Source organism: Psammomys obesus, unplaced genomic scaffold, assembly GCF_907164565.1.
Source record: "Psammomys obesus unplaced genomic scaffold, mPsaObe1.curated_primary_1811, whole genome shotgun sequence".
Lineage (NCBI taxonomy): Eukaryota > Metazoa > Chordata > Mammalia > Rodentia > Muridae > Psammomys > Psammomys obesus.
The window spans coordinates 8,530,127-8,557,476 of record NW_026595981.1 but is presented as its reverse complement, the minus strand read 5'-3'; the positions used below and the strand labels follow the sequence as shown (position 1 = coordinate 8,557,476).

The 27,350-nt window shown below is 46.1% G+C and overlaps 1 protein-coding gene and 2 pseudogenes across 2 annotated transcripts; all 3 read right to left on the bottom strand.

The window, feature by feature from the left end:
• Positions 1 to 7,846: 7,846 nt before the first annotated feature.
• LOC129686484 (schlafen family member 2-like) lies at positions 7,847 to 14,100 on the bottom strand. Of its 2 annotated transcripts, XM_055620501.1 has the most exons (3): positions 13,825 to 14,100; positions 10,033 to 10,115; positions 7,847 to 9,090 (listed from the first exon to the last, which is right to left on the bottom strand). In XM_055620501.1, exon 3 carries the CDS (start codon positions 9,048 to 9,050, stop codon positions 8,007 to 8,009), a length of 1,044 nt encoding a protein of 347 aa, XP_055476476.1. In that variant the 5' UTR covers positions 9,051 to 9,090; positions 10,033 to 10,115; positions 13,825 to 14,100; the 3' UTR covers positions 7,847 to 8,006. The 2 variants fall into 2 exon arrangements, with proteins under 2 accessions (XP_055476476.1, XP_055476475.1); XM_055620500.1 differs by lacking the exon at positions 10,033 to 10,115.
• Positions 14,101 to 20,156: 6,056 nt separating this feature from the next.
• LOC129685995 (60S acidic ribosomal protein P0-like) lies at positions 20,157 to 21,084 on the bottom strand (annotated as a pseudogene).
• A 4,767-nt stretch (positions 21,085 to 25,851) lies between these two features.
• Positions 25,852 to 25,977, bottom strand: LOC129686624 (small nucleolar RNA SNORA17; annotated as a pseudogene).
• Positions 25,978 to 27,350: the final 1,373 nt, after the last annotated feature.

Below are 27,350 nucleotides of genomic sequence, written 5' to 3'. Positions count from 1 at the left end.
GGCAGAGGTTTGGGTGAGCTGGCCCTGGTGGCAGAGGTTTGGGTGAGATGGCCCTGGTGGCAGAGGTTTGGATGAGCTGGCCCTGGTGGCAGAGGTTTGGGTGAGCTGGCCCTAGTGGCAGAGGTTTGGGTGAGCTGGCCCTAGTGGCAGAGTTTCGGGCGAGCTGGCCCCAAGCGCATGAGCTCGGGAGACCTGACCCAGACATTGTTTGCCTTGGGGTGGCACAGACACAGGGGTGACACTCCCTCCCACCCCTCCCCTGACACCTCCGGCAGTCAGGTAAGCTGCCCGCGGGTCATCAGCTATTAAAGCTAGCCCTGCCCCTTACCAGCTGCAGCTGTTGGGAGAGCAGCGCCCTGCACCTTGCCTGGACAGAACAACAGACTGAACCCTGGTGGGGTGGGGCATAGGTGAGCCAGCACCCAGGGTGTGAGCAAGGCAGAGCTGGGCCTGCCACTCCTCTGCCTTGAGTCGGTCTAGGGATGGGGATATAGCCTCTGCCCCTTCACTCCTTACCACCTGAGGCCCTGAGAGCTGGTGAGATGACCCTGTCCATCTCTGACTTCAGCACTCAGCGGAGTGGGCCCTGCACCTTGCTTGGGCGGCATAGCAGTACTGTTCCTGGTTGAGGGGGAGCTGAGCCAGCCCCAAGGACAGACCAAGGGAGAGTGAGTCCCACCACCTGTCTGCTGTGAGGTGGTGTTGGTGTGACACCCTCCCCCTCCCCCCATTGCCACTTTCAGTACCCAGGAGAGCTGTTCCTGGAGTCATGGGAGGAGAGCAAGCCCTCTCCCCTCACTGGCTGTAGCATTCAGGAGAGCAGGCCCTGCACCTCATCTGGGCAACACCTCTCCTTCACCAACAGCCCTGATGGGGAAGGCATTGAGGAGCCAGCCCTGAGGGTGTGAGAGCAGGAGAGCCGACCCAGCCACTCGCAGGCTACAGCACTTGCAAGAGTGAGCTCCACGCCTTGATTGGGAGAATGGGTGAGCTTGGGTGCAGGTGAGCTGGCCCTGAGGGCGTGAGAGCAGGAGAGCTGAGCCTGCCTCCTGTCAGTGGCCGCCTTGGTTAGCCTACCCAGAGCAGTGTTCGAGAGCTCGTCCCGATGGAGCAGATGACAAGCAGGAAGGAGGGTTTGGGAGTTGGGGATTGTGGTGGTGGGCTGCCTCGGTTACCACTCAAGCCCAGATCCAGGGCTCTGAATCGACCTACCCCAAGATCTGTATCCTGTGTGAATGACTGGGACATGTAAAGTACCAGTCCTGCTGTTCCAAAATGGCAGGATCTCCTTAACACAGGGCAACAACTGGATACCCCATGAGGATCCATTACTGGTATCACAGAAGCCGGAGATCTCAAATCAGACCAATGACTCCTTGCAGTGAACATTTGCAAATAAAAATGAGTGAACAGAAGGGTATACTGTTGGACACACTGTGACATACTATAGGCTCCATGATGAGATGTTTTGTATGGTGTGTGTATGTGTGTGTGTATGTGTGTGTGTGTGTGTGTGTGTGTGTGTTTGCATGTGCATTATTTTGGGAAGGGAGGTTGCAAGTGGAAAGGGCAGATATGAAGACAGGAAGATGAGCAGGACTGGGCTGCATGGACTGAAACTGACAAGGAATCAATAAAACATATTAAAAAAACAAATATATAAACAAAACCCAAGATGATCCTTATGGTATCTTGCAGGTACAGTAGTTAACTGATGAAAGCACTCTTCCTATTTCCTGCAGCAGTAGATTAACCTTCCCCCTTTCTTGTCTTCTCCCTTTATAAGTTGGGTAAAAATTTCTAATAAATGGAAGCCTTGATCAGACAGACTTGGCTTTCATTCCTGCATCTCTTCTCCCCTCTCCCCCCATTCCTTCCACTCTCAACCTTAGGAACCCCGTTGAAGCCCCTCGGGATGGGGCAGGTAGTGAGCTCCCAGGATGTAGCTTTCCTGAGTCCTTGCCCACTGGCCTGGGCTTCTGGTGACGTGTTGTTGCCTTTGTGTGACCCACAGTTGGTTTTTCTGTTTTGTTTTGTTTTAATTTATGTATTATGCCAGAAGAGGGCACCAGACCTCATCTTAGATGATTGTGACCTGCCATGTGGTTGCTGGGGATTGAACTCAGGAGCTTTGGAAGAGCAGCCCAGGCTCTTAACATCTGAGCCATCTCTCCAGCCCAGTGACCCACAGTTTTAAAGGAAGCCTAGTGACGTCTTTCATTCACCAAGCTAGATTGGGGTCCAGTTATTCGTTGGTGTACTTTTAAAAAACTTTTCCCTCTTCCACCCCATCCCTTCTAAGACTCTAACACCAAGTAGGACTCTATAGAGTCCTCAGATTTAGACTCTCTGAAGCTGGCTGTTGCTACCCGCAGCTACACTTGAATAACTCCTGAGTGAGGGCTGGGGAGGTGGGGAGGGGAGGCAGGGCGACACAAGGAGGACACCAAGTCAAGTTTCATAATCAAGGGGTCAAAGTTTATTGAATAGAGAGTACAATTTTACCAGGGTAACGATAACATTTGACATTGGGAGAGCAACAGCTGATTTCCTTCATGGAAAACAAAGCTTAAGCCGCAAAAGCGGAATCAAGCTGTCTGTGATAGCCAAGATGGCTCCCACAGCTGGCAAAAAGCTCCTCTCAGGGCCCACATGCATGAGGCAAATATTCTGCTGCTCTGGACCATGTGATCAGTCCCACATCTCACAACAGTTATATTTTGGTTTGTGTTCAGAGCCTCTCTGGGATGAAAAGGAGTTTGTGCTCATCTTCCCAAGAAAAGTCCCACCAGTGTATCACGTGGACACTGACAGAAGCAAAGATGTGTTGGGAGGCATGGTCAAACACTGCCAGCAACCAGAACTTTTCCACAGTTAGAGGAGAGACAGGGCCAGTGTGTCCACCTGCGCCTCGTGCAAGGACAGATGTGCTTGGAAGGCTCTGCAGTGACAGGGTGGGTTTTCACTCTAGGGTGCTGGGGTCTCTTTTCCACCACCCTTTCTGTTGAGTTGTGTGGCTGGAGTCTCTCCAAACAATCTTCTTTGAGCTGGGGAGTCAGGAAGTCCTGCAGGTTGCTGTCCTGGAAAACAGAAAGGTCCAGAAATCCTCATCAGGAAATGATCCCGAAAACTGTTCAGGAGTCCTGAACTGGACTGAGCTGGGCAGAAACTGTCAGGAGGAAGACAGAGTTCTCAAACCTGAACCCCAAGCAGTGAGGCAAGTCCAGGCAATGGGCCAGGTCTAAGGTCCTCTCTGTGTTCCACCCTTGTTAGGTTTTGATTTCTCAGAAAACGAAAGCAGAACACTCCACCCACTTTGTATCTGCCCTCCAACCTCAAAGGGGAAATATTTCAATAGCAACTTCTTGATCAGTAAAAATCTAAAAATGAGAGGAAAGGGAGGGAGTCAGTTCTGACTTGAGTCCCGTTCTCAGAAGTATATACCTGGAAAACAATGCTGCAGCTCCGCCCCCTTCCGCAACTTTTACTAAACAGTTACATTTACATTTTTTTAACTCGTTTTTTCTTTTTTTTTTGTCACTTTTTTTTTGAGGCAGAGTCTCAAGAAACTTCCTGTGTAATCAAGTACCTTAACCTCTTGATCCTCTTGCCTTCACCTCCACACTTCTGGGATTACAGGCATGTGCTATCATGTTTAGTTTATGTTTAAATTAATTTCTAGCATAAAGGATACAGGGTTTTATTATGTTATTTCCATAGTTGTGTACTGTTGTAGTATTCTCACATTTCATCTTTCACTGCCTTTTCATTTCTCTTCCCTCAAGGACGACCTTCTGATTTCTAGATTCCTTAAATGAATTCATAAAAATAATTCCATAAAAACAATGTGCTTTCTTTTCCTGCTCCTGTCAGTGTGACCACAGCCCCACATCAGTGGCCTTACCCACCCTGTGTGTGAGAGCACCCTGCTCACCCTCACTCCCAGGAGCACAGCCAGTGGCCGCAGTTAGAATTTATTCAGACATTACCCGGAGCAGGTGTCATAGGGTTTCCATTGCTGCAGTGAGACGTCGTGACGAAAAAGCAAGTGAAGAGGAAAGGGAAGGGTTCATTTGGACTACACTCCCACAGTGAAGTCAAGCACTGGAGGAAGCCAGGACAGGAATGCAAGCAAGGCAGGAAGCTGGGCGCGAGAGCTGATGCAGAGGCTGGGCCCTCCCGCATCAACCACTCATGAAGAAAATGTCCTATATGCCTGGCTTAAACTGCAGCTTGTAATGATTTGTAATAAAAAGATCCTCATTATTTGCAATGGACTCGACTCCTGGTAGTGGTCTTTTGGGTTGTTGTGATTTGGGCACAACACAATCACCAACTCTTTACTCCTTTCCTGTGACTGGCCACCCCGAGTTGGGACAAAACCACAATGGAGACTACTGTGCCCAACACCTTGTGTCAAAATATGGCTGGACGATGCTGCAGCCCGCCCCGCTCCCCTTCAATTTATAATCTCATCCTTTGAGTATGCTGTGCAATTTCCTTTCAGGAACACAATCAGCTCCCATGTCTGTGCTGTTGTCCTTGACTGGGCAGTTTTTGCTGCCTAATTTAAATAAAGATCTAGCTTTGCTGGGCTCTTGTGACTGTTTGGGTTGTTTCCGTTTTTCAGACGCCAACACTTTGAATACAGAACGGAAACAGAAAGAACTCATCAACTATTGTTTCAAAAGTGCTCTGAAGTCCCCAGTTAGGCTCACCACCTTTGTTAGTCACCCACAAGTGTCTGCACAGGATATGGAGGGTGGGATGTGACATGTTATCTAACCAGAGAGGAAGTGACAGGAATCTAAAGAGAACAGACTTCTCTCTGAAGAATGGAGGCAGAATTCCTGGGCATGCACCTTGAGGGTCCACAGGCAATCTGGAAGGCTTGTGAGGAAAAGCCCGAGTGTAACAGAGTAGACAAGGCGGTGAGCACCCAGAGAGATGCTCTAGAATTTACAGACCACTCTCATGAGGTGTGCTTGAGACAGGAGAGTTCCAAAGATGGCATTTGCCTCAAGCACTTGTAGAACGCCTAGATTCCTGATGTAGATGATGAGGGAGGAGAAAGAGAAAAAGACGAGGAAGAAGAGGAGGAGGAGGAAGGAGGAAGATAAAGAAGAGGTTAGAGATCCCTTGGAGCAAGGTGCAGACCCCGTTTCACCCCCATAGTGCTCATGGCTGTGAGATCTCAAACCTGGGACTGGCTAACTGAGGCGTCTATTAACATGTTAGAACTGACACTGGCCTCCACATTCTCCCAGCATCCCTCAGTTCCTACCTGTTACAGGGTCCTCCTGGCTGCCATACCGTGCCCCCTACCCTCATCCACTCCGACCCAGGGACTGGGATGGGCTTTGTCTTCCCCCAGCTTCTCTGATAGCTGTACAACCCAACCACATTGGCTAGGCCAGCCCTTTTGCCCTTTTGGCCTCTTGGTTTCCTGGATTCTTGGCTCTGGGCTCTTCCCTCAGCCTTCCTTCTTCTCACATGGCCAGGCTCGGTAGGCCAGTCATGTCCAGTCTGGACCCTTCCAGATGCCCGTTTTCCCCCTCCTACCTACAACAAACCTCCTCCTCTTCCACCCCTAAGAGCAGGCATATCTTCCTTTTATTTCTTTTTTCATTCAGTGGTCTAGTCTTTTTGATCTTTCTGCTCTTTTCAAAGGTTATCAACTTACTTTGTAGAGAAATACGCTGAAGAGAAAGTGTTATGATGTATAAAGAAAGACTGCCAAGCAACCTATATGGTATAAAGGAAGGAATTTTACTTGAGAAGAGAAGGGGAGATGAATTAGGGCCTTGGAGAAGGGGTAGGGGTAACTGAACATTTGGACAGGCAGACAGACAGATGGGGACAGAGCCATGAGGGCAGAGAGACAGAGACAGAGAGAGGAGAAGAGAGAGTAAAAACCGAGAGAAACCAAGAGAAAGAGCTGGAGGTACTGGGTGGGTCCTTTTTATCCTGTGCACCTGGCGTGCACCTGGAAGTGGTGGCAGGTGATGACATCAGAGGTTGCTGGGTGGGACCACCTATAGGTAACGGAAAGAGTCTCCACACTTGTCTATTTCCAATTGATTTTTATCCTTCCCTGCCTTAGGTGCCGGAGCCCGCCGGCAGAGGCCAACAGTACCTGAGTGGGGAGTAAGGATTTAAAATAATTAAAACAGAACACACTATACAGAGGATGGCTTGGGAGGGCTGTCTGTCAGTATGACTGAAGCAGCAGCAGCATGGATTAATTCCAGGGTCTATTCTGTATTCGTAAAACAAAGACAAGTCCCATCAATTCAAAAAGAAAAGGGTCATGGAAATGCCCAAATTACATTTCAAAAACTATCTCCCTACAGTGGATAAAGTCCTATTTTAAAGCTAATTTCCTAAAGCTGTTATGGTCCTAGGTCACACAGACAAGCTTTTTAAGGAATTTGGAGAAACTTCCTCCTTTTTTTTTTGTCAAGGTAAAGGCCAAGATGAAAACATAACATTGCAGCTTAAGGAGTGGCTCTGCACACTGAGGGAAGAAAAACTGGATGGAATCAACACCACTTGGCTCTGGCAGTGAGGGCTAACCAGCACAAGTCTTCTGTTTCAGCCTTGCTCTGTTGGAAACTGTAGGTCTTTTGGCCCCTGGGAAGCATGGCTGTCAATTAACATGGACAGCCCGTGACACCTTTCTTTGGCCTAAGGCCCACCACTCAGGTTAAGGCTGCCAGCCACTGGGCCCCAGGGGGTGGGGTCCTCCTGACTCCCAGTCTCCAGCTCTGGGATTGCAATCATAGCATTTTATGTGGGTTTGGGTACCAAACTCAGGTACCCATGTGTACACGGCAGGCACCTTGTGAACTGAGCTCTCTCCCTGTCTTAAGATGACCCTTGTGAACTAAAATTCTTTCCTGACACTAACCTGAGCCCTGCTCCCCAGGGAAGAACCAGATTGTGGGTTCTGTTTGGAATTGGTTAGTGAAGTGCAATTGGATTTCACTGTTTAGTTCGGTGAGAAGATGCTTGACTTAGTAGTTCATTATTCTAAATCAGCTACAAAGTAACGGGTCTTGTGACAGTTTTAGACATATCTAGCTTTAGTTGGTTCTACATATTTCTCCTTATCTCACTACCTCCCCACATACTCCTGCCCCCCCATGCTCTTCACCCCAATATACCCTGTTCCGCTCACTCATCACATAGGTACTGTTATTCTCACCACCACCCCAAGACCTTTTCCACTTCTCATGGCCTCCTTCTACCTTCCTGGCCTCCACTTGTACTTACTCCCATCTAAATACACAACACCTGTGGAGCCATCAGAGGCTAAGATCTGTATTTGAGAACTTTCACCGTGCACATCTCTTCCCCTCCAATTACAGATGTCCAGTCCTTGTGTTCCTGCTTCCTGTTTTCTGAGAGTAATGCAGCCTCCAACCTGTCCCCAAAGATGTGTCATCAGCAGACGTTGCTGCCCTATGAAGTTCTCTGCCTGTGATGCTCTCATGAGCTCCCACTGCCTTGAGAGTCCTTCAACTTCCAAGGCTGTCTACCAGGTACCCTACCTACCCGCATGTCTCCACCCTTGACCTTGTCTCCACCTCCAAGTGTTTCTCATGCACCTCAGGCCAGTGGCTGTTCTTTGGCAGCAGAATGGTAGGGTGTCCTCTAAGCTAGTTACAGGGTATCTCAAAAGCAGGGTTTCATGAGGCCATGGTAACATGTCCTCTTACTTCCTTGGTCTTCAAAGTTCAGAGCCACAGTTCTGAATGCCACAATCCCAAGTAATCAAAACATCTAAAACCCAAAAGCCTGGAAGATTCAGTCTGGAAAAACAAGAAGAATTCTTTAAAGGACCTTTGTGATGTTGTGAAAAGATCATTTATTCTAGAAACATAATAAAAGGGCAAAACAATTTTTGGCAAGTATGACTACCCAAACATAACAAAGCTTTATGGAAGAAAGATGAAAAGCAGATGAAGTTACCAACTGTAAACTGATTGCTAAATCCCTCTTCCTCAACCTACTATGGCATCCATCTGGAGCTTGACCCATTCCTCCGCGGTAAACCTCTTCACGCAGCCGTCTTCCACGTGCCAAGACTCAGGCTCTGCAGCGAACACTGCACAGCAGAATCTCTCCACTCTCAGCGCACAGACATATGAACACACAGCTCCTGGTCTGTGCACTTCGATGAATCTGCACGTGTACTTTATGTTCTCCTTCTCCTCACAGAAGTGAGTGACAGGCAGCTGCTGGATGCACTGTTCTATTTCACCCTCTAGATGCACAAGATCGCTCTTCTCTGCCTCAAAACCAATTATTTGCTGCTTCTTCCCATCCAAACCAATGAACAAATATCCCCCTTTCGTGTTTGCAAAAGCAGAGACAACTGGAGGGAGAAATTCTTTAATGCGTTTTTGCAGTCCTTTCGCTGCAAACGGCATAATTTCAACATAGGCAGATCTGGTGAACTGGAAAATTTCTTCATGCTGAAATTCTGTCTTGTTGAAAAAGGCAACAGCCAAGTCCTCCAGGAGAGCCTCTTCCTCTACTCCAGGGCAGGCTCTCCTTGCAGGCAGCTGGGGTCTGACACGGGGTCTCCCTCCAGTGTCCTGCAGGTCTAGGAGGAACTCCAGAGCATCAGCAGCACTCACTTCTACTGAGGATGACATGCTTCTTAGATACAAATTGGTTCTCAGGGTGGCAATCGGCAGCCCGCAGACATCCAGACTCCATGATTTCACGGAGATGTAAAAGTAGCCTGCACACACCCTGAAGTCGAGGTGCCACTGAACAAATGGCAAACCTTTACAGAGAGAGGCTTCCAGATCCCGGCCTAGCCCATCCCGAGTGAGGCTGTAATTGGGGTTTTCAAGTGGAACCTTGATGGCCCCGCCTCCAGAATTCAGGAGAGCACACACAGCTTGAGAGATGCACTCGTTCTCCCTTTTTCTGAGCAGACTGTTCATTTCCTTTCTATTCTTCTCTCCAAGTGTGGTGGCCCCTACATTTAGAACCAGCTTAGCAGATTCGTCTTCCAGATCAACACTGATGCCCATTTTCCCAGCACCCTTTCCATTTGCAAGCTGACTCTCTTTCCTGGAAAACAGACAGAGCCGTTACAATGATACCTAATCAGGACAGAGCATATTCTGTATGGTGAGACCAACAGCACAGTCTTTGGCTGCACCTGTGCCACTGGACCAGTCAGTGTGCAGGTGGAGAAAGGGGTGTCACAGACTTTGCACTCAGTAGCAGAACTTACATGCACACTGGTTTTGCAGATGGAATGTTACAAGTTGTAGTTGAGCCTATTTTGAATTTTCACTCATCCCCTTTCTGGTTCTTAGCACTGTGTTCAGCCTTCTTTAAATAAACCCTCACTGGACTCTGCATGCTGTTGGTCTTTTCTTCAGGATAGGCTTTAGTTATGCAGTTTTTTAGACTTCTTTATTTTATGTCTATTGGTAATTTGCCTGCATGTATGCCTATGTAACCATGAGCCCTGGCGGCCACAAGAGGGCATCATATACCCGGGAACTGGAGTTACATGTGGTTTTTTTTTTCCCTAAGTGGGTGCTGGGAAGTGAATGTAGATGCTCCAGGGGAGTGTTCTTAAACAATGAGCTATCTCATGTATGGTTAGTGCCCATTATGTCCATTTTGCAATTAAGCTATTTGTTTATCATTGGCTCACTGCATCATCTACTTGGATATTAACCCCTTATCAGATGTGTAGGTTATAAACCCTTTCTCCCTCTGTAGATTTTCTGTTTGTTTGTTTTTTATTGCTTCTTTTGATGTGCAGAAAAGTTCCAGTTTGATGGACTTGCAGGTCCTGAGGTTTAGTTGCATGTGCTTTAGAAGATCACACCTGCACTAGTTTCCTCTCTGTTGCTGTGACAAATACCCCAACCAAAAATACCTTTGGGACAGGATGGATATATTTGCAAATAAGTCCAGGTCACCACCCACCACTGAAGGATGTCAAAGCAGGGACAGGAAGGCGGGGCTGCTTGCTAGTCCACACAGCATCATTACCTCTGACAAAAGAATTCATTTCACAACCAAAGAAATGCAGCAGGAACCACAGAGGACGTTGCTGGCTGGCCACCTTTCTTAGGCTGCATCAGGGAACAACCAAGACAGTGTCACACACACCTACTCACAGGCCAGTCTGATACAGGCAATTCCTCAACTGATGTGCTCTTCCCAGAAAATCCTAGATTGTGCCTAGTCGACAGTTAAAGGGCAACATCCAAATGACCTTTGCAAAAACCAGTACCGAAGAACGTTTTTCTGTGTCTTCTTTTAGTAGCTTTTCAGTCTGTGGTCTTACATTTATCTGTATAGCTGATTTTTACCCTTTTGATTTGTGTAATGTGGTGTGAGAAAAGATCTAACCCCCTTTCCTTTCTTCTTTTGCATGGGTCATGATTTCCTATTGGTCATAGGCTTCCTTCCCATGGTACCTCCATGCCTCTTTTTTACTGGTTAGTAGGCATGCTCTCATCCTCAGCCTCAGTGTGAAGTGAATCTTTAGGTCTCTGGGGTTGGGGAAGTGGCTCAGTAGGCAAAGTGCTTACTTACTGTGTAAGTGTGAGGAACTGAGTTTGGATTCCCAGCACCCACATAAAAAGATGAGAATGACTGCATATGCCCAAAGTCCCAATGTGGGTAGGCAAAGAGGGGGTCCCCTTGGGACTTGACTGCCATGCAGTCTAGACAGTTGGTGAGTTCAAGGTTCACTGAGAGCTATCTCAATAAATAAATAAATAAATAAATAAATAAATAAATAGATAGATAGATAAATAAATAAAGCAGGGAGCTAATGACAGGGTTCAGGGGGTAAAGACACTCTCCAACAAGCCTGATGACATGAGTTCAATCCACATAGTGGAACAGAAAACCTGTCTCCTTGTCTTCTGATTCCATACAAGCCATGGACTGGGCCCACCCACACCAAACACACTAGAGAAATAAGTAAGATGAACAACAATACAAAGATATATGACAGTCGAGTGGGAGTGACACACTCCTTTAGTGTGAGTTCAAGGACAGCCTGCTGTACACAGAAAGTTCCAGGACTGCCATGGCTCCATAGAGAAACCCTGCCTCAAAAAACACAAACAAAAAAAACAGGAAAAAAAAAAAAAAAAGACATCTGACATTGAACTCTGTCCTCCAAACTCTAATATATTACGAGTAACTAATCCCAATTAATTCCTTAATCCCAATTTCTTTTTCTATCTTAGGAAGGCTGCCCAGGAGTGAGTTCATTTGCTCTACTGATGCCATGGGGGAAATCCTCCATCCCCACCTGAAAAGGCCACTGAGAGCCATAGGTGCTGGTGTCCCCTACTTTCCCAGCACCCGGGATGCTAAAGCATGAACTGTAATGTCCTGTGTGTCTGCAGGAGAATGGCCCCATAGACTCATATATTTGAATAATTGAATTATTCAGTTGAATGATTGAATAATTAGCAGGTGTGGCCTTGTTGGAGAAGGTTTGTCACTGTCACTGGGCTCCTCTTTGAGGTTTTTATTTGTTTTTGTTTGTTTGTTTGTGAGACAGGGTTTCTCTGTGTAGCCTTGGCTGTCCTGGACATGTTTTGCAAACCAAGCTGGCCTCAAATTCACTGTGATCAGCCTGCCTCTGCCTCCCTGAGTGCTGAGATTAAAGGTGTGCACCACCATGCCCCATCCCCCACTTACCCTATTCCAGTTAGTTCTCTCCTTGTCTCAAGGTCTGAACTCTCAGCTATAACTATTTGGTTAGAGTCATCATGGAGTCAGCATCAAAGCCAAAGGCAAATTAAATTCTTCCTTTTATAAATTGACTTGGAGTCTTAGTTATGGTTATTATTTCTGTGATGAAATGCCATGACCAAAAGCAAGATGGGGAGGACAGGTTTTATTTGCTTACAAGTCCACAATTTACTCCATCCTTGAAGGAAGTCAGGACAGGGACTCAAACAGGGCAGGAACCTGGAGGCAGGAGCTGATTCAGATGCCATACAGGGGTGCTGCTTACTGGCTTGCTCCCCATGGCTTCCTCAGTCTGCTTTCTTATGGAACCCAGGACCACCAACCTGGGGCTAGCACAACCTACAAGGCCCTCTCCCATTAATCACCAATTAAGAAAATGCTCTCCAGGATTGCCTACAGCCCGATCTTATGAAGGCATCTTCATTGCCGAGTCTCCTCCTCTCAGATGACTATAGTTTGTGTCATAATGACATATATTTAGCCAGCATAACTGAACCCTCGTCCTTTTGAAATACAAACACATCACTGTTAAGCCACAACCTTTCTTGTTCTTGTTCATCCCCAAGATCACACATTAATAAAGACATCCTAATATAAATTATTTTTAAAGTGAAGAAGTCCCAGTACAACCTAGGCTATAGAGCAATATCTGCCCAAACCCACCCAAACCAAAAGCAAAGAGTCCTACAAGGTTAAAGAACTCCTTTCAGTTCAGCCCAGTCAGAAGCTGCAGCCATACCCTGTTCCATGCACTGCTGAGCAGTCTCTGTTCCTCCTTCCCTCCCAGCCCCTCCTGTCCAGCACCCCAAGTCAGGCTCTGTCCTCAGCCACCACCCTGAGTCATTGTGCATATGCAAAAGGGACAGAAATCACATTTCACACCAACGTGAGGAGGGACAATGTTCAACCCTCTCTCTGCTCTGGCAAAGTAAGAAGCCAAGCCTCTGGAATGTAGTCACATTTACAGGAGCTATGGGCTAGCCTGGGACACTGACCATTTCACTCTGACATTTGTGACTATGTGAAGGTTTAAAAGGTACTCTTTCAGGCTTGTATCTGAGACTCACTCCTTTGAAAACACACAGGTCAAGTTAGCCACAAACCCGGCACCCATGTAAAGTGAGTAACCTCCTTGAATTTTAGGTGATTTCCCAAGCAGATTTTCTCCCCTGAAACTGTAGTGGGGAAAAGTCTCTGACGAGCTCTAGTGACTTCTTTTATCATCTTGAGTACTGTTTCTCCCTGCCTGGTGGGCATTTTTACCCAACTTCCCACAGGGTCAGATGTCTAGAAAAATGGGGAACCTTCAAGGGGCCCTCAAGACCAGCAGGAGCCTGATCTACTCCTAACTTCTCATTAGCAAACAGGCACACCCTGGCCTGCTTCCAGGGACCTAGCAGCAGCTGGTCATCACAAGCCACTGCCAGGTGCTCCTGGTGTGTGCTCTGGATAAAAGGCCCCTCAGACTCCCACTCTTTTTCTCTCTCATCCTCTCCTGTGTTTCTCTCTCTGCTCCCTCTCTGCCTTCTCTCAAGTGTCTCTTCAGTTTCCTCTCTTGTCTCTCTATCTCTCTCTTTCCTTCATGTCCCCACTCCCAGATGCCTTTCACTCTCCCCTCCCCCAATAAACCTCTTACTGTAGATCTGTTTCCTAGCACAGTTCCTCAGGGTACACCTTGTTACCACCCGTAGGGTATTTTGATCCTTTCACCCTCTGCTGTCTGCCTCACCAGTTCAGGCTCAGACCATGCTGTACCTGAGCTCTCTCCTTGGACGCTTAAGCTCTCCCTCCATCCCAAGCAGACACAGGCATTTGCTCTCCCCCACAGCTCACCAGCTTCCCAAGTCCTCCGCTGCCTGTAAGTTGGTAAGAATGGGCTACGCAGACTCCAGGGAGCCGATTCCTCGTAGAAACATAAACGAATCAAGATTCCTAAGACAGGATTGTACCGATGACTCCCATAAAGTTCCAGAGCAACTGGGCGGTACCCTGGGTGAGGAAGCTAGGGACAGAAAGGCAGAGGGGGTTGGGGCTTGAGTGGGCTGTAATTCAGTGGTCACTTACCCTTCAGTTCTGCGGTGGTCTTGCTCAGTTGCCTGAAGTCCAGGACTCATGGCTGCTCCCAGTCAGCCCCCTCAACAGATGAAGCAGGCTAGTGTCACGTGAGAAAGACCCTCCAGTCCCCTACAAGTCGGCGTCAAGTCCTGGACAGGGATGTCTTGGGGGTGGGGGGGCTTTGACGCTTGAAGAGTTCTAGCTCAGGCCCTGGTTGTGTGCTCAACTTTAAGCACAAAGGAGTTCCCCTTATGCAGATTGTGCCTGCCTCAGCGCAGCTTTTAACTGCCATTCTTCCAGGAAGTAAGAGTGCTCAGGAAGCAAAAGGCGTGGCCGTTTTTTCTATTGGTCGGAATGAAACACAAAGCTCGCAGTTGAGAGGCTCTTTCAATCTTGACCTGAAGAAGGCAGTCCCCAAACCGCTAGGCTGTTCAAAGAACAATCCAGGGCTTAAGACATGGAGAGCACTGCTATACAGATGGAGGAGACCCCTCTGGGTGCCCCGAGGATCCTACAGCCCTCTGGGAAGATGAGATTCTGTGGGATTCCCAGGGCTACCCTAAGGCGATACTCCCACCCTGCCACTTTGGTAGAGTAATTCCTCCCTAACCTGTTGCATGAAAACCACCCTTAAGAACCGATGCTGTGTTTGAGTGCATAGGAACTGAACAAAATATTCAGCTACTTTGTTTCATTTTCATAAAGTGCCTTGCTCTGACTCTGCACACTGTCACCCTCTCTTAGTCTCCTTTTCCCTATAAAATACAGGCTTGGGAATGCAGGGGGCTGAAATGTTCAGTTCTATGGGCGTCTCTGCTGTGAATTGCTTTGTTTGGGGAGCATCACCCCAACTCTACTCCTGATCCACTGCCGGCTGGAAGAAGTGCAGCCCAGTATCCCACTGTCCCTCCACGCTAGGGGTCCAGAGCCGGGGCTCTTCCTCAGGGGCTGTGCTTCAACTCCTGTCACCCCCAGGACAGCTTTGAGAAAATGGCTTCACTGACCTTAAGATTCACTACTTTAATCTTTTTTTTTTTCTGATTTCTTTTTTTTTAATTTTTCATATGAATTACAGTTTATTCACTTTGTATCCCAGCTGTAGTCCCCTCTCTCATTCCCTCCCAATCCCACCCTCCCTCCCTCATCTCCCCCATGCCCCTCTCCAAGTCCACTAATAGGGGAGGTCCTCCTCCCCTTCCATCTGACCCTAGCTTATAAGGTCTCATCAGGACTGGCTGCATTGTCCTCCTCTGTGGCCTGGCAAGGCTGCTCACCCCTCAGGGGGAGGTGGTCAAAGAGTCCAGCCACTGAGTTGATGTCATAGACAGTCCCTGTTCCCCTTACTAGGCTACTCACTTGGATACTGACCTTCCATGGGCTACATCTGAGCAGGGGTTCTAGGTTATATCCATGAATGGCGCTTGGTTGGACTATCATGCTCAGAAAAGACCCTCGTGCCCAGATGTTTTGGTTCTGTTGCTCTCCTTGTAGAGCTCCTGTCCTCTCCATGTCTTACTCTCTCCCCCTTCTTTCATCAGATCCCCTGCACTCTGCCCCAAGTTTGGTTATGAGTCTCAGCATGTGCTTTGCTACACTGCTGAGTAGAGTCTTTCAGAGGCCCTGTGTGGTAGGCTCCTGTCCCGTTTTCTCCCTCTTCCAATCAATGTCCATCCCATTTGTCTTTCTGAGTGAGGATTGATCATTTTACCCAAATTCCTCCTTCTTGCTGAGCTTCTTTAGGTGTACAGATTTTTGTAGGTTTATGCTATATTACATCTAGTATCCACTTATAAATGAGTATATACCGTGTGTGTCTTTCTGCTTCTGAGATAGCTCACTCAGGATGATGTATTCTAGATCGCACAATTTGCCTGAAAATTTCATGATTTCCTTGTTTTTAGTTGCTGAGTAGTATTTCATTGTGTAAATGTACCACAATTTCTGTATCCATCTCTTCTTTAATCTTTAATTTAAGACAGGAAGTACAGGGGTTGTCCTGGGTGTCAGTAGTAAAAGAAAAAGAACACATGCAAAACTTCAACTTGGTGCTCTATACATTTCTGGGTATTGAACTTTTTTGTCTTTGCTTGGGTATCAGGAGGTGGAAGAGGAAGTTGTTCAGGGGAGTGAGTCAGCCAAGCCAGTCCAGTGAGCCATCCTCTTCCCCCACCCCAAGCCAGATCCTTGTGACCATGAATGCACCCTACCATTTCCTCAGGAAGTAAGTCACTGGGCTAGCACAAGGCCAGGACCAGCCAACAACCAGGGGCTTTGAGGCACAAGAGGAGGAGAAAAGAGGGGTAGGATAAGTAGGGGAACCAGGGAGGAGCAGCATCTTACAGAGAAATTTTAATTCAGAACATAGCTGTTCTGCAAGAGATCACCTCCAAAGACCCGGGTCTGTGGTATCCGGTTTGAATACAAACATGCCTTTAATCCAGGAACACAGGCAAGCAGATCTGAGTTCAAGGCCAGCCCAGTATAAAGCAAATTTAAGGTAAGGAAAAGCTTGGATCTAGGCATGGTGGTACATGCCTTTAATCCCCAACACTGAAGGGGTTTGTAGGAGGAAGCACCCATGCTTGAAAGTGTCTATCTAATTGAGTGACAGAAAAAGTGACTGAAAAATCAGAGAAAGAATTGACAGAATAGGATTCGCCCGACTCCTATGACAAGAGAGAGGAAAGGGACACTACTTAAGAGGCAATTCAGAGAGAGAAAGGAGGCAGTTTTGCCAGGACAGAAATAGACAGGTTGCAAAGAGAGACCAACCTAGACTTAAATGAATACCGAATGAGCCGGAGGAGAATGAGAATGAACCAGGAGATTAGAACAGATTGCTGGAGTTAGTTTGAGGGCAAACAGCGATTCAGGGGCTGAGAGAGAGGTCAGATTGAATAAGTCAGCTGGGAGAGAAATTTTGATCCAGAACAAATGAACCAGTCAGCCCGAAGTTCAGTAAAAATAAGAGTGGGTGATCTTGTTAAAGAATAGGTCTCAGAGGTTGAAAATGTTCTAGGCCTAGGTTAGATTTTTACAGAGGCTAGAAGCTTCCAGGACCAAGTCAGTCTAAGTGAGCAGACAGAGGCAGTAAGCCACAGCGACAATTGGAATAGGAGAATAAAGTTCCTTTGACAGCATCTAGACCCAGGAGGCTGCTGGGCTAAGGGGGTCCAGTGCCTGTGGTCTGTTGTGCCCGCAGGCTTTCCAGTTGTCTTCTCTTCTTTCCCTCCCCTCTTCTCTCTCCTCCCTCTTCCTAGCTTCTCCTACCAGTCATTCCTCAGAGCCCAGGTCAATTCCAAAGTCTGCAAACAGAAATTCAATTCCAAAGTGCAGGGGGTGGAAGAGACTTCAGATTAGCTACCTCTCCCCGTCTTAAGATGACCTTGTGAACTAAAATTCTTTCCTGACACTAACCTGAGCCCTGCTCCCCAGGGAAGAACCAGATTGTGGGTTCTGTTTGGAATTGGTTAGTGAAGTGCAATTGGATTTCACTGTTTAGTTTGTGAGCAGCTGCTTGACTTAGTAGTTCATTATTCTAAATCAGCTTCAAAGTAACAGGTCTTGTGACAGTTTTAGACATATCTAGCTTTAGTTGGTTCTACATATTTCTCCTTATCTCACTACCTCCCCACATACTCCTGCCCCCCCATGCTCTTCACCCCAATATACCCTGTTCCGCTCACTCATCACATAGGTACTGTTATTCTCACCACCACCCCAAGACCTTTTCCCACTTCTCATGGCCTCCTTCTACCTTCCTGGCCTCCACTTGTACTGTAAGACCTCGAGTTTCACTGCTCAAGAGCTCAGGATCGCGCCCTTCCCAGGAACACTCACAGACCACAACTCGATGCAAAAGCAAGAGGTTTATTCCAATCCTGATAGGGTCGCCCCTCCAAAGACAGGAGACGACCCAGAACATGCAAAGCACAGGGTTTTTATACCTGAAAATCAGACCACTTTTGCTCTATAAATCGATTGGTCAGCAAGAATAGCATGAAAATAGTTTACAGCTGTTTGCTTATGGTTTTTCTCAGAACAGTTCACCCTGCCCTTCAAGAGCTATCTGCACCTGGCTTCAATGCAAATAATCACAGTTGTTTTTCTCATTCCCGGGTGATCCCTCACTACCCACTCCCACCTAAATACACAACACCTGTGGAGCCATCGAGGCTAAGATCTGTATTTAAGATCTGTATTTGAGAAGTTGTGCACCGTCTTTCTTTCTGAGCCTGGGTTTCCTCACACAGTGTTTTCCATTTCTAGCCAATTTCTTGAAGTTTTTATAATTTCCTTTCTCTTTGTGGCTGAAAAAAAGTTCCATTACATATACGACCAAATTTTCATTATCTATTTGTCTGTCTAGGTTCAATCATAAATATTAAACATGAAGAAGTTAATTTTCTGTGTGTGGTTATTTTGATTTGTTTTACACAGCAAGAGAGAGAGAGATGAAGGGGGAGAGAGAAAAAATAAAGTTTCCTCCTCCTCCTTCCTCTCCCTCCCTGTCTGCACCTGGGGACCTGAAACTAGTACAGAAGAGGTAAGGGGGCAGGGCAGAGATGAGCAGAGACAAGAGGCTACAGTAAAGAAGAGACTGAAAGAATAGCAGAGCAGAGGCTAGAGAGAGAAGGAGCCCTGGCTGTTGATGTCTCTCCACCATCAGCTTCAGAAAACTGTCATTTTAAAACTGAGCTGTGGGCTCTGAGCAATTCACTCCTGGACTTACTGAAGCAATGCCCCACACATCCTGCTGTCTTTTGGCACTTTGCCTCACTCATGTTCCTGCGCTGCTGAGTCCTCAGGAAGAAATGGTGCCTAAGGCCTTGAAACTTATCTTCCTCTACCAAACCCAAACTTGTGTCCAGGCCACAGGTCCGCAGGGACACCTGCTTACACACTCTCCAATACTCCATATTTCCAGCTTTTTAATTCTCTTTAAACCATTAAAATTTAGGTTACATCACTTGAGTTGTCAATTTTTGTTGATGTTTAACCAATTATGTTGCAAATATATGTAAATTTACCCAAGGTGAACTGAAACATTTTTTAATTTTTCCCACTGAACATAATGTAGCGATCTAAGTTAACATTTTCTACTTGATTACAAGACACTTCCATACAGAAGTGCCTTCAGATTTTGCACGTTTTGCTAGATTTATTCCTTTATTCTTACATTATTTATTTAATGGTATATAAATACAGACTTGAAAGAATCCTGCAATGCCTTTACAGGGCTGTGAATTGATTTTTAGATTTTGGTGGTCCTATTTTTTTTACCTATTTACTTTTTTCTATGTATTGTTTTTGTTCTTCTTATTATTATATGAGGGCATGTTAGCCCTGGCTAGCCTGGAACTCCTGTAGACCAGGCTGGCCTCAAACTCACCCTGATCTGTTTGCCTCTACCTTTACAGTGCTGTGATTAAAGCTGTTCCCACCACACCCTGTTGTCTTGGTTTTTCTGTTTTGTTTTCTTTTTCCTGCTGTGCCAATTACTTCAGGATAGATGACTTTAGCTTCCAGACCATTCTCCTGTCTCTTCCTCCCATCTCACAGAAAGAGGCCTGAGATTACAGATGTGGATCCATTTTACCTTTTATTAAACGAAAAGGTTTGTTACCCCACAGAATAACGGATTTCTTCATGACATCTTCATACATGTATGTTATTGTATGTCAGTCTCGTTTGTGCCCTTCCCCCACTGTTCCATCAGTGTCACTTGCACTCCCAGAGCTACTTCTTTCTAGCTCTTAGCCTCCTTCTGCTTCCTCCTTACAGGTGCTCCATTGCACTCTGGATTTTCTCCTCCTTTAAGCTCTCTTTCTCTTGTCTCATGATCCCTCATGCAGATTTGTGTCCTGTACACACACACACACAAAGAGAAATGCAATCATATATACACCCATACTCATATACAAATTTATGCTTTTTCCGTCTAATTTCCATATATGATAGAAAACAGGTACTTGTGTAAGTCTGACTAATTTTGCTTAACATAGTAAATTACCGTTGTGTGCATTTTCATATAAATATCATGATTTCTTTCCTCTTTACAATTGCATAAAATTCCACTCCTTACATGCACATTTTCTTTTCTTTCTTTCTTTCTTTCTTTCTTTCTTTCTTTCTTTCTTTCTTTCTTTCCTTTCTTCCTTCCTTCCTTCTTTCTTTCTTTCCTTTCTTCCTTCTTTCTTTCTTTCTTTCCTTTCTTTCCTTTCTTCTTTCTTTCTTTCTTTCTTTCTCTTTCCTTCTTTCTTTCTCTTTTTTCCTTAGAGAAGTAAGTCTTTCCATGTTTCTCAAATTAAGCTGGCTGAACTGGTTGCTTTGAGAGGTATTTAGTCAGAAACCAAATCCTTATCTGATTCCTTTGACTTTTCCTAGGTTTCAGCCTTGGCTGGGGTTGCAGAGGCAGCAGCAGTGGTGGCCTCAGGCAGAGGGGCAGCTACAAATGTAGATGGAGAAGCCAAGAAGGCCTTGACCTTTTCAGCAAGTGAAAAGGTGTAGTCAGTCTCCACAGACAAAGCCAGGACCGGCTTGTATCCATTGGTGACAGAGTGTGGCACTGAGGCAACAGTTGGGTAACCAATTTGCAGACAAAGGCTGGCAACATTTCCTACACCCTCTAGGAAGCCAGAGTGCAGAGTCTGTTCTGTGAGGTCAAGCACTTCCAGGTTATAGATGCTGCAAGGTCAAACAATTTCTGGATGATCAGCCTGAAGGAGAAGGGGAGATGTTCAGCATGTTCAGCAGTGTGGCCTCACAAGGGGCTATGGCACCAGCTCGAGCAGCAGCTGGCATCTTACTGGCCAGCAGCATGTCCCTAATCTCAGTGAGGTCCTCCTTGGTGAACACAAAGCCCACATTCCCCTTGGAAGTGAGGCAGCAGTTTCTCCAGAGCTGGGTTGTTCTTCAGGCGCCCCCTGGTGGCCTTGTGCATCATGATGTTCTTGCCCATCAGCACCGCGGCCTTCCCTGAAAGGACATGCAGATCTGCTGCATCTGCCTGGAGCCCACATGGTCTGCTGCCACAGGGAAGCATTTGGGGTAATCATCTAACAGTTGGTGATCTTAAGGAAGTAGTTGGACTTCCAGGTCGCCCTGTCAGAGCGTCAGGGATTGCCACACAGGGTTTAAAGATGATGTCACTCTGAGGAGGACGACTGGAGAGCACATTTTCTTTATCCACTTGCTTATCACTAACTTGCAGCTGGTTCCGTTTCCTAGCTCTTGTGTATAGCGCAGCAGGTTAGACCACACATACATCCCGGGAGTAAAACCATTTAGTCGTAGTGTATGATCTTAGTGTGCTGCTGAGTTTGATTTGTAAGAATTTTACATAGAACACTTGACTCTATCTTCAGCGTGGAAGTCGGTCTTTAGTACCTGTCCTCACTGTGTCCTTATCCTGTTTTGATGTCAGGATAATGCCGACTTCATAGAGTAAATTTCCTTCTCTTTTATGGGACAGTTTGGACAGCTTTGGTATTAGCTCTTTTTTAATTGTTTGGTAGAATTTGAAAATAAACCTATCTGGTCCTGAGATTTTCTCTACCTAGTGACATTATCATCATCATATCATCATCATATCATCATCATCATTATTGTTATTATGTTGTTGCTGCTTCATTCTCATTGCTTGTAGTAGATCTATTTAAGGTGTTTGCATCCTCTTGGTTTAATTTTGGCAGTTCTCCTGTGTCTCAGAATCTACCTTTCCCAGTTTCATAGCATATAAGTTTTCAGTGTACTCTCCTTACTCTGTAATTACTCTGTATTTCACTGGACTCTGTGTTCACCCCACACACACCTTTTTTTTTTTTTTTTTGACAAGTTTTCTCTTCTCTGTATAGCCTTGTCTGTCCCGGACTCACTTTGTAGAGCAGGCTGGCCTTGAACTCACAGAGATCCACCTGCCTCTGCCTCCTTAGTGTTTGGATTAAAGGCCTTCATCACTATGCCTGATTTTACCTCCCTTTTCAGCTCTAATTTTATTGATTTTTGTGCCTTCTCTGTGTGTCATGGTTAGATTGGCTAGGAGTAGGTCAATTATTTTATTATTTTGGAGATTGTAATTACATCATTTTTCTCTTCCCTTTCTTCTCTCCAAACACTTCCATGTACCTCTTCTTGCTACCTTTCAAATTCATGGTTTCTTTTTTTTATTGATTGTTGTTATATACATATCTGCATATAAATATATATTCCTAAGCATCCCTGTTCAGTGTATAGAATCTGACTTGTATGCATGTTTGCAGGGCTGACCATTTTGTATTGGGTAACTAATTGGTGTCATTTTCCCTGGGAAAGACTTTTTTTTTTTAAAGCTCAACATTTCTCAGTTGCCTATTGTACTTTCTGCAGGGTTGATGCCTTTAGATTGTTTTGTTACTTTCTTTCAAAGAACCGGTTAATTGCTTGGTCAATTCTTTGTAATGTTCTTTTAATCATAAAGGTCTGCCCTATTCTTATTTCCTACTACCTCATGGCTTCTCAGTTTGAAAGTTCTCATGTTTCTTGAGGTGCATATGGGGTTATTTATTTGAGGTCTTTGATTTGTGTGTGTATGTGTGTTTGTGTTTTCCCTCAGGGTTTCTCTATGTAGCCTTGGCTGTCCTGGACTTACTTTGTAGACCAGGCTGGCCATGAACTCACAGCAGTCTGCCTGCCTCTGCCTTCCTGAGTGCTGGGTTTACAAGCGTGAGCCCAGTGAGGTCTTTGATTTTTATCTAAGCATTTCACAGCCATAACCTTTCCCCTTAAATCTGCCTTTGTCAGACCCCACATGTTCTGGTAGGTCTTATTTTCATTTTCATTTGATCATAGGGACTTTTAGTCTTTTCTCTCTGGTTTCTGTAATAACTCAGGACTCATTTAGGTGTGTACTGTTCAGTATTTGTACATGTGCATAGTTTCTGTATAAAATTTTTAAAAGTATATAAAGGAGAGTGAAAAAAAGCAAGAAAAAATTAAAAATATAGCAAAGGAAATCCTAAATGTGTACTATTTTATTTTACTGTTTTGTTTTGTTTTGTTTTGTTTTGTTTTATCTTGAGACAGGGACTCACTATGTAGCTGTGGCTAAACTGGAACTTGCTATGTATTCCAGGATTGCCTCGAACTCTAGATGTATAATTTTAAGAAGGATATCACTGGGGGAAATGGGTGTCAGGGCAGCTTCTTTCGGGTCCTTAAAAGCTGAGACTGCATGTTTCATCGTGGAGGGTGGGGAGGAGCTGACAAGCTTATGGACTCATGTTTTTCCTGCGGTTTATGCTGAGGCTGCTTCAGCACTGGACAGATACCAGCTGTCTCTTGTCAGGCGCCTTAGCAGTTTCCCTGTAGTGCGCCTGCGCCTTCTGCTGGTCACATCTATAGTTGCACTCTGTGGGCTGGGCAGATTGATTCTTCTGAGCTCTTCACTTCAATCTCCTTAAGGTGGCAAATGTTCTTGCTGGGGATGTTTGGGAGCAAGGGAAGAGAGCACAGTTCTGTAGCCAGTGTAGCCAGAGCACATGTCCTCATGCTTCAGCATTAATCACTGTACTATAGAAACAGCAGTGGGTAGAGTGGACACTTCTGGAACATCAGTGTTCCTCAGCTCTATACCAGTAAATGATGGGTGTGTGGCTCTCAAACATGATCCAGATGCCTCAGGCTCAGAACCACCAAACTCCAGGATATCCGTGGATGAGATTGTCCCTGGCCCCCGAGAACTGGGCTAGCCTCTCTAGGCACTTCCCAGTCGTAGCCTGGCTTCTCCCGCTTGCACCTTCTGTTTGTTAGTGTCTGGTCTTCCTGGTCTCCATGATTGTCTCTCTGGGTGTTCCCTCACCCTCAGGCAGTGACAGGCAAAACTGAGACTCCCTGGCCTGTGGGTGTTCCCTGATATCCAGCCTGCTCAATAGCTCAGCGTCTGCTCATGGAGTCTCAGGGCAATGGCTAGGCATTTCCCCCTGCCCCATCACTCACCTGCTGGAGGAGCTACTGTCTCCTCAAAGCCCGCAAATGAATTTGAGGCCTGTCTGTAAGCACCTGCATTTACTTACCAGGCCAAGGACTCCTGATATTGCCTTGAGGAATTAAACCAGGCCAGATGGAGAGCCCACAGCAAGACTGGAGCTGTGACAATTTTATTGACAGCAGTCAGACTTTATACCTTTCTTGAAAGTGGCAATTGACAGGGTCAATACAGTTGTAGTGGCCAGGATGCAACTCTATCTGTCAACTATCCACACCGACTGTTTTAGCACTCTGAGGAAAAAGTACAAACATGGCCGTGGTTTTGGTGAAATGCTGAAGTCCAGCGATTCCATTGCCCGGGCATAGCATCTCTCCAAAGGACCATGACCCTGAATTATTTTGAAGAGGCCCAAAAATGCTCTGCAGCAGTGCAGCAGTGAGGCTGTCCTTGCCCAAATTTAAAGTTTATATAATAGAAGATAAAATATGGTGAGTAGCCATATCACCTTCCCCTCTCCTTTGTTTTTAAATAACATTTAAGTTGCCCATTGGCTCTTCCCTAAAAGACTGACCCTGAGGGCTCCATGGGAGGCCTGTGATGTGCGGCACATCAAACTATCAGCAAAATCCTTGAAGGGGCAAGTGTGCAGGAGCACCAGCGCCGGTTAATGTTTCTCAGGGGCCTAGAGCAGAAAAAGCTCCGAGGAAAAGGGTGATAATATTCTTCACTGCTTTTCCTGATTAGGGGAACTGCAAAAAGGAGCAACGAATAAGACAGTGTGTACAATGACACAAACTTATTTCACCTCCCAAAGCTAGGGACACGAGTAACATCCACGTGTCAAATACAATTTGGCAACAATCCTTGGGAAGTTCAGTGGAAATGAATGGCCTTATTTTTAAGATGGCTTCTTCTTCTTCTTCTTCTTCTTCTTCTTCTTCTTCTTCTTCTTCTTCTTCTTCTTCTTCTTCTTCTTCTTCCTTCTCCTCCTCCTGCTCCTCCTCTTCCTCCTCCTCCTCTTCCTCCTCCTCCTCCTCCTGCTCCTCCTCCTCCTCCTCCTTTTTTCAGGAGCCAAAGCCTGCTCTCTTGAATAGTTTCCTAATATGTTACCATGTGTTGGATTATTTGAGTCTTTTGTGGGTACACTCAGTATCCTGTGGATGCCAGAAAGTTTAAAACATCAATAGTGTCTTAAGAGTTTAACTCTGAGGCCTATAAATGAGGAGACTGTAAAAGGGACTTTTCTTCTCCTGTTTCAATTGTTGTCTCTGAGGCTTACTGCCTCCTCCTAACCTAGGCCTACTCCTGGGAGCCTCCATACAATCTAAGCTAGGCCTAGACTGTTTTCTGGCTCTGAGAATTACTACTTAATAAGCTCGCACTTGTTCTTCTGAGCTCTGCGCTGGCTGGTTAAACTCAGCTGTCCTGGCTAAAACTCCTCTGTCACCTAACTTATTCAATCTGGCTATTCTCTCAGCTCCTGAATTGCTGTATTTGGCCTCAAACTGACTTCAGCAATCTGTTCTAATCTACTGGCTCCTTCTCATTCTCTGGCTCCTTCTGTCTTCACTTGAGTTCTCTCTCTGCAACCTGTCTCTCTTTTACTGTCCCAATTAAACTGCTTCCTCTCTCTCCCTTCCACACCCCTGCATTGGCCCTTAAGTAGCTTCCCTTTCCTCTCTCTTCTCATAAGAGTTTGGGGAAGGAGGGGGGAGATCCAAGATGGTGGCCCCAAGAGGACACTGTGTCTGACAAGCAGTGACTGAACAGCGACCAACAGACTGAACTTGGGCCCTAAAACACCAGGGATTTTGTTTCCCAGGTGAGAGGAAACCCCACAGTGTGGCTACAAGTGCTGGCCAGGGGATGTCTTCGCAGGTGGGCGTTGGCACTTGAAGAGTTCTAGCTCCAGCCCTCCAGGAAGGGTCCCTCAAGGGCCCACATTCCCAGACAGGGTTTGTCTAGGCTCCAGCTCACTCCCCACTCTAGGAGCCCATCCAGGCCTGCTTGGAGCCTCAAAGCCCTCTGACACTGGACTGCTGGCTGTGTCAGGCTACCCTTCCTCAGGGAATGTTAGGCTGCTAGTTATTCTGAGGTTCAGAGGTTCACAGAACAGACACAGACTCTCTCCTCTCTGCCACCTACTGACACACATATGACACAGCAGCCACCTCTGCAAGGCCTCTGAGGGAAGGCATGTTAGGGGTTTATATGGGGTTTCTTTTCTCTACAAATAAAAGAATTAAATGTAGAAAAAAAGTTGCAGCACATCACAGAGTGTGGAAAGAATGAAACCTCAGACATAGCAGACAGCAGCAGCAGAATCAGCCTGCAAAAGGCTTTTTATTAGGAGTGACGAAACACACACAGAGCAAGATAGAAACCAGAAGACCCTTAGCAAAGCAGAATGAGCACTCAGGAAGCTGAAGCCCTGTCTCTCCTTGAGGTCTGGGGCTCTTAAGGGTCTTTCACCCCCTATGTAGGATTGTTCACTTAGAACAAGACTGGAATACTGATAGGACCACAAGCTTGAGATAAACACACACTGGTTGGTCCTTGAACTTGGTTGATTGGTCAGAAGATGGTGGGAAGGCTCTGTGGGCAGGATAAAACCCACTAGGCCTTTGTTTAGGTCACCAAGCTTTTGTCTCGGGTCAGGAGCTTAGGCAAGAGGCCTGCCATCTTGTAATTTCACTATCTTTATGATCTGACCATGGCCTCTCTCTACCTGTGCCTCTTCCTTGTGTAAGAAAAGCCCTTCCAAGCTCTCCCTTCCCTCTTGAGCTCCATTTCAGTCTCTGAATATTTCTTTAGGAATCCTCACTTTGGTGGTTTGCTCTTTCATTTTCCTCCCGTTTCCCATTTACCTCTCTTCCTTAAACATCCTTCCCTTTCAGCCACACGGATTAGACAACATATAGCCCTACTGTTTCTTACAGAGAAAGCATGGTGCTGGCTGATGTGCTGGGTTTTGCAAATGAAAGCCTCCAAAGAAGCTACCTAGAGCAGCAGCAGCAGCAGCTGCCCTGAGACTGTGAGGATGCCAATGGCTGCTTCCCCCTGCCAAGTTCAGCTCCCTTGACCAGCCTCCTCTCTTCTGCTCATAACTTCTATTCCAACAAGTAGATGATCAATACATAAACACTTGATCAATGTTCTCACTTCTGTTCGTGCACTTTTATTGTAGCTTTTCATTGTATGTATAGAGCTTTGTTGTACCTCACCAGTTAACATTTGCATCAAAACGTAGTAATCTAACTACAGTAACAAAAAACTTAAAAAAAAAAAAAACGGTTGGTACTAAAAAGATCTAATATGTTATGTACCAATTAGATGAAGGTTTTCCTAAAATTCAATTTTAAATGGAATTTCCTTTTTTTTAAATTAAAGTGTTGGGGCTGGAGAGATAGACTCAAAATTTAATTACAGTTAAACAAATATATACAAAGACCCAAAATACATTTACTTTTTTGGACGGTATGTGTATGAGTGTTTCCCTGCATGTATGTATGTGATCCGCACGCATGACTCAGGCTCTCTCAGGACAGAAGAGTGTAAAGGATCCCAG

Coding starts and splice junctions, on each gene's coding strand:
- LOC129686484 (XM_055620500.1), bottom strand. CDS start 13,874: ATGAGTCCTGGACTTCAGGCAACTGAGCAAGACCACCGCAGAACTGAA. Junction 9,091..13,824: donor GACCACCGCAGAACTGAAGG/GTAAGTGACCAC, acceptor TCTGTTTTCCAG/GAAAGAGAGTCAGCTTGCAA.